General features: G+C 39.6%; 1 protein-coding gene across 1 annotated transcript in view; it reads left to right on the plus strand.

Moving 5' to 3' along the window:
* Positions 1-7,113, plus strand: part of CSUI_010482 (root hair defective 3 gtp-binding protein) — a gene marked incomplete at both ends in the record, with an annotated part of 7,804 nt that extends 691 nt beyond the window's left edge. The window contains 11 exons of the mRNA XM_068070585.1: positions 243-315; positions 845-931; positions 1,776-1,815; positions 2,429-2,478; positions 3,168-3,310; positions 3,732-3,799; positions 4,289-4,340; positions 5,057-5,453; positions 6,430-6,475; positions 6,785-6,848; positions 6,990-7,113. Coding sequence (XP_067917439.1) covers positions 243-315; positions 845-931; positions 1,776-1,815; positions 2,429-2,478; positions 3,168-3,310; positions 3,732-3,799; positions 4,289-4,340; positions 5,057-5,453; positions 6,430-6,475; positions 6,785-6,848; positions 6,990-7,111 — 1,142 coding nt within the window. The remainder of the gene's footprint in view (positions 1-242; positions 316-844; positions 932-1,775; positions 1,816-2,428; positions 2,479-3,167; positions 3,311-3,731; positions 3,800-4,288; positions 4,341-5,056; positions 5,454-6,429; positions 6,476-6,784; positions 6,849-6,989) is intronic.
* Positions 7,114-7,121: the final 8 nt, after the last annotated feature.

Consider the following 7,121-nt stretch of genomic DNA (forward strand, 5'->3'; position numbering starts at 1 on the left):
TTTCTTTCGTTTACTGGGTTGCTCTTCTTCTCTGTCTCCCCTTTCTTTCTAAGTGGATGTGGTCGGTAAGAGATAGATAGAGAGGGGCTGGACGAGAGGAAAAGAGAGAGACTGCGTGCATACGATAGATAGTAAAGAAAGGCGAAACTGCGTGTGAAGGAAATACAGGAGATTCTGGCGAGATATCTCTTTCTTTGCTTGTTGCCATCTTTGCTCTTCTCTCTTTCTTTCTTTCTTTTCAGCTGAGTATATGGAGCATGCATGCAGATATCAAAAAGATATCTGCATGCGAATCGAAAAAGAACTCATAGACGGGTATAACATCTCTATCCATATCTGTACACCTATCTATAGACATATATATATATATGTATATATATATATATGTATATGATGTGTGTTTTTAGAGATATCTCTTTGTATATAGTGTGTAGGTAGACTGTATGCATGTATGTATGCATGAATGTATGTATGTATGAATGTATGTATGTATGTATGAATGCTATGGATGAAGTGTATTTAGGGTGTATGTGATATACCTGTATGTATGATGCGTGTGAAGGTATATATATAAATATATATACATCTATATACACATGAATACTCTGGATTTCTTATCTATGCATTTCTCTCTGTTGGTTGGAAGCTTCTACATATGTGCATGCATGCACAGACTGATGGGTCCCTCCCTATATAGATGTATCTCCCTCCCTCTCTCTCTCTCTCTGTCTATGTATATATGTATGCATGTGTATGTATATGCGTATGTATGTATATATATATATATATGTGCATGTGTATATGTCTTGTGTGGGTGTATTCATGTTGGTGGACTTGTGCGTAGATTAACAGGGGCCATGCAGCCGATCGTCGACGAGCTCCTCATGCAAACACGAGATTCTTTGATGAAAGATTTCTCTCAGAAACTCGCGTAAGTTGCTCTTCTTCTTCTTCTTTCAACAAGATTCATACACCTCACTTCGATCAAATCATACACATACAAATCCATAGAAGAGGAACAAGATGACGCCGATCAACTCCTCTCCTCTAGCCTACGATCTCTCTCATATAGTGTGCTGTAAGGTAAAAGAAGAAAGAAAGGAAAGAAAGAAAGAAGGGAAAGAAAGGAGAATCTATCTGTCTTCTTCGTTTCTATCCTTGTTGGTCATGAAGAGATCCTGTCGACAGAGCTCTCTTCTTTTACTTGCTTTTCATGATAAGTTGCAATGCGCCAAAGTGTCAAGAAAGAGGGGAGAAAGAAAGGACAGATGACTAAACAGATAGACATGGAGAGGTCACACAAATGTTGTGGAGTGTAGAGATAAGAAAATGAAAAGGACAAGGCTGTGTGAAAGATCATATATATATATATATATATCTCTCTCTATTCTCTAGGAATCGGCTTATCTACGGCGGAGGGGAGGTACGGGTCGAGTGTCTCTTCCTGTGATGAGTCCTCGTGTGTAAACCTCTCTATGGATGCTTCCCTGTTGACTTCTATATACGTATATAGATATAGATATATAGATATATGTAGAGAGAAAGAGACAGATAGGTTACTACAGATAAGTAGATGTGCTGTATATCTTTTCGCGTGTATCTATTCTGTATGTAGAAGATGGTAGAAATAGATAGATAGATAGATAGATGTGCTTCTACAAAGATTCACTCCGGCAAAGAGATGTGGAAGGCCTCCCTTGAAATTTCAAACTTCTTCCTTCTCTTCATCTTCCTTTGTCTCTTTCTTTCTTTCTTTCTTACTCTCTTTCTTTCAGGAGTTTCTTTACGATATCTAAGACAGATAGCACCCTCACGGTAAGCCGTCTTCTTTTCTTCAACTGCTTTCGGCACATCTGAGTATACACACACACGTTTACGTATACCTATAGCTAGACAGACAACGATATACCTCTGCATATATAGATAGATAGATAGATGTATAGACATATATACACTTGTGCATGTGCCTATGTCTGTGTACTGGTCTTTGTCTCAGCATGCGAGAGTAAGGAGAGAGACAGGAGAATCTTCTGTTTCTTCTTCTCTCAACGGGAGAGAGAGATTAGATGATGATAAAGGAAGAGACCAAGCGATAGCAGATACATCGATAGATACATAGAAAGGGATTTCTCTCTTCGTCGTTCGTTTCGAGGTGTATGTACACCTCATTTCGTTTCTCTACATTCATTTGACATTGTGGGTGTAGTAAAGTATGTGAGGACGTGGAAGAGAAGGAGGAGTTCTTTTTCATTTCTCAAGCCAGCAGACCTATCTTCACTCTCTCTTCTTGATGATTGACACATATCTATCTCTTGCGCACCTCCCCTCTTCCTCTCTCTTCTTCTACTTCTTCTTTTCTTTCATTCTCTCTGGTCGTCCTCATTCTTCGTTGTTTTCGTCGCTACCTGTCTTTCTCACTCTTTCTTAGATTGCGGGAGAGCCAGTGGAGCTTGTCTGGGAATCCTTCGGCTCAACTTGGTAAAATGACGACCATTCCCTCTCATCTTTATCTATCTATCTTTAATCGATTTAATCTATCTATCTATCTCACCATATGCATGAGTCTTGTATAGTCTACAGCAGCGTAGAGGAATAATGTAGGGTATTTGCATATAGCTGTGCTTGGCGTCCGCTTTCATACCTCCACACATACAAATCTATACAGTAACCTGCATGTATGTGTATATATATATATATATGCATATGTATCTGTGTATGAATATCTATGCATGTCTGCATGAATATGTATGTCTATGCATGTATGTATATGTATGTCTATGTATGTATGTATGTCTATGTATGTATGTCTATGTATGTATGTATGTATCTATGTATGAATATGTATGTATGTATGAATGTATGTATGTATGTATATGTATGTATATATGTATGTATGTATGTATGAATATGTATGTATGTATGTATGGATATGTATGTATGTATGTATGAATATGTATGTATGTATGTATGAATATGTATGTATGTGTATGGAGTAGTAGCAGTCGTGGTGGAGGCTGTAGTATCGTATAGTTTGGTATGAGGGAGATGTGGGGATGCGTGCGCCTTTCTTTCTGACTCTTTCTTTCTCATCTCTCTCCTTCTTCTTGTCTTACCTCTTTCTCAGTCTTCGTTTCTTTCTGTTTCGTGCGTGTGGGGCTTTCCTGGAGCAGCGAGAAGTTGAAGAGAGATGTGAAGAAGAGATTCCTCGCCTCTGCAGAGATGTATCGAGTCAAGTTGCACGATACCCAATCCGATTCTTCTTCTCTTTTTCTTCATTTCTCTACAGATCTTATCCTCGATGGAATGCTAAGTAAGCGAAAGAAAGAGAGAATAATCCGTGAAAAGATTCAACAGAAGAGCCACAGCTGTGTATGTGTCTCTCTCTCTCTCTCTTCTTCTTCATGTCTATACTTTCGAGTTTGTCGCTTCTTCATTACCTCCCCCTTTCTTCTCAGACTCTTCTTTTTCTTTACTTCTTCTTCCTCCATCCCTTCTCTTATCCTTTTCTCGCCATCCTTTTCTCTCCTTCTCTCTTCTTCTCTCTGTTTCTCTTAGATTCTTCTTCTTTCTCTTCTATGTAGATATGCATGTGTATGGTCTCTGTGTAGATGTAACTTAGTGCGTCTATACATGTATATATATATATATATATATGTAGGTGTGCGTTCCCTCTATGATCTACCGGCGGTAGGTAGTGAGATTTCTTTTCTTCTTTTTCTTCTTCTTCTTAGGAATTTCATCGAAGGACGTAGAGAGTGTGAGAGAGGCTCAGCAGACATCTCTTGAGAATCTTATCAAGGTAACAGGAAAAGACAAGAAAACGAAAGAGAGAAAGGAGAGAGATTGAGAAAGATCAATAGATGGGTCGATAGATAGAGAGAGAGAAAGGCATGCACGCCACACACGCACGTGCATGCAATCAGTTACGTAGTCAGTCATACATACGTAGACTACATACATATCATATACATACATACATACATTTTCATACGTAGACAATAGTGAATACTCATTCGTACTTACATAGTGATACATATACGTACATATGAATACGCATACACACGTCTTCATACATGCTTTTCTGCTCTTCCCCTGTCCTTCTTCTTCCTGATACGTATAGAAGACCACTGCCAGACAAGACGAGTGCACGAGAGATAGATCGGTCGATGACTTGCGTAGAAGACAACTCGATATACCATAACGGTAAATCCTATCTAATCGATACACTCATCTATCTTGCTCTATCTCTCTATCTTTCTATCTTCTTTCTTTCTTTTGTGTTGCGTAGAAGAGGTGCGATGAGAAGTTCCTCGGAGTGGCTGACGGCCTAGCCTCTCGAGGTAAACAAGAGAAAAAGAAAAAGAAAGACAAGCAAGAAGAAGACAGCGAGAAGAAGAAGAAGACGAAAGATGGCGATTCTAGAGGACGATCAAACACACTTTAACAGAGAGAAGAAGAAGAAGTAGAGAATGAGGTTCATGGATAGTCCTAATACATACATAAATGAATGAATGAATGAAGTGTCTCTACTCTTGCGACTTCTTTTTTCCTTTCTGTTTCGATTTGCTCAAACAGAACCCCAGACATCCAATTATGATGCAAAGACACTTCTTCTTCCTCAACTTCCTCTCGTCGTAGCCTATACATAGACCTATCTACACATATATATATAGAGAGAGAGATATATATCTGTACATACATATGTACCATATGCAGAGAGGATGGTAGCTGTGTATGTGTGTGAGAGACTGACATATATATATATATATGTATATATATAGTTAGCTCGTTTTACATACATATACATATTCACATCACAAAACATGTAGATCTTTAGAGCTTTCCGTATGAGGAATGTCTAGACAGAGATACCGTGCCGCCTAACGTGAGGAGAGGATACATAGATGTAGAGAATACACACATAAGTCTTGTTTGACTTTTGTGGTATAGATCTAAAGAAAAAGGGGTGACACCTCTCATTGAATATCCTGCGAACCTTCTTCTTCTTCTTCGCATATGTTTTCCCTCTTCTTTTCTTTTCTCTCTTTTTCTGCAGAGTTCTCTGCTGAGAAGTACTGGGAGACATGTCGTGCGAAGGTTTCGAGTGTATCTACAGACTGCTCAGATCGCTATATGAAATCCTACCTAGGTTTAGCCAGCTATTCTTCTTCTTCTTTCAATGCTGTAGCGATGAACATATCAGATCTTTCTTCTCCTGAGAATCGTGGCACGTCATCTTCCCCTTCTTCTTCTTCTCCTCGGGTTCCCGAGAAGACGGATACACATCTTGTAGAGGGGACGGGAGAGAAGATAGATCAAGAGGAAGAAGAAGAAGAAGAAAAGGAGAAGAAGAAAGAAACCTTCAGAACGAGATGCCGCGTGATTGCTTTGATGGCGTTGAGAAAACAGATGGAGAGTATCGTCGCCAATCTTCATATCATCGTGGTCGATAGGTAAGACACACCAGCAAGGAATGATAGAGAGATAAATACACGTACAGTTCTTCCTCTCTCTCTCCTGCCGTTCTCAGGTGTACATACACCTCAAGAAGAAGATGATGATGTGGTGCATGCTTGTCTAGTCACTTGCAAATGAGGCTAGGGAGATAACCGCATGTCTGGAGATGAGAAACAGACACGTGTAGAAATGAATGATTGAATGATCCTAAACACCCTCTCCTATTTTCATGCGAAGACATGCAAAACAATTCTCCACCCCATCTACATGTAGACGCGTGTGCATGTGTATAGATCTATATACATCTGTATGTGCCAGGCGGTATGTATATTGATTCTTCATGAGGAGGAGAGTTAGGCAATGAGGCTCTGCCCTCTTGCTCCTTTCTACACTACCAACTTCTGCCCTTACATAGGCATCTCTTCACTATCTCCTTCTTTCTCTCTGTGTATGTAAGTATGTACTGTTCTCTATATGTTTATACACACGAGATCTCGATATCTCCACTTCATTCCCCTGCACTTCCCTCTGTTGTTCTGCCGAGGTGTAAAACGCTTATGTCTACCTATATGTATGTGTCAATAAGTAGCCATGTCTGTATGAATAGCCATATATGTATGAATATGCATGTAGCTACCTGTATATATGTGCTTATGCAGATAGAAAGATAGATAGGGTATGTGTGTGTCGCAGGTGGACGTGTATGTATGTGGGTAGGCAGGAGGTAGGGGGATTTCTCTCTCTTTGTCTTCTCGGTCTTCTCTCTCCTTCCTAGAGAGAAAGAAGATCATCGCAGCTCCCCCCATTCCCTCTATACTTATATATAGATATATATCTACGTGTATGTATACAGGTGTATAAATAGATATCTTCTTGTCGAGCCCCTTCGTTCACATCGTCCTTCTGCCTTTTCTTTCTTTCTTTCTTTCTTTCATTCTTTATCTGTCTGTGTGTGCGTGTCTTTTCTTCAAGATTTCAGACGTTCTTCAGTTACGATGAAAACGACCAGCCCCGACAGGTGGAATGAAAATACAACAAAACACACAGAGAGACAGGGAGAGAGAGAAGTGTGCTTGTTCTCGTCACTATCATTACTCTATCCATGTCTGTATGTAGACCCATGTACCCCCATATACGTGTATAGAGGTATGTATCCATGTATGTAGATATGCATGTATCTAGGTATGTCGATAGACCTATGTATCTATGTCTCTATATAGACTTACATAGTTTTCTCACTCTTTCTTTCTTTCTTTTTCTTTCTTTTTCTCTTCTAGACTTCTTTCTTTCTTTTCTTTCTTTCTTGTTTTGTTTTGTCTGTGTGTAGTGGGAGTGCTTACCACCGGAGACGTTGCAAAGGCTCTTCGTGGAAGCGAAAGAACAAGCCATAGGTAAGTCGATCTTTCTCTCTTCTCTTTCTTCTTTATTATCTCTGTCTTTCTGTTTCTTCTCCATCTGTTAACGAGTCAGTACCTCAAGGTATCTTTGTATGTTTATTTCTTTCTTTCTTTGTTTCTTTTCTTTGCTTTCAGTTCTTCTGTCTACCTTCTCATCAATGAATATAATCCCCCTTGATCTCTCTCGTCCATCGCTTTATCCCCCTGACTTTACCCCTCCTTCTTCTCCTCCTTCTTCAACTAAGCCTTCATCTTCCCCCCCTGATC

This window comes from Cystoisospora suis, assembly GCF_002600585.1.
Source record: "Cystoisospora suis strain Wien I chromosome Unknown contig_7578, whole genome shotgun sequence".
NCBI classification, from domain to species: Eukaryota; Apicomplexa; class Conoidasida; order Eucoccidiorida; family Sarcocystidae; genus Cystoisospora; species Cystoisospora suis.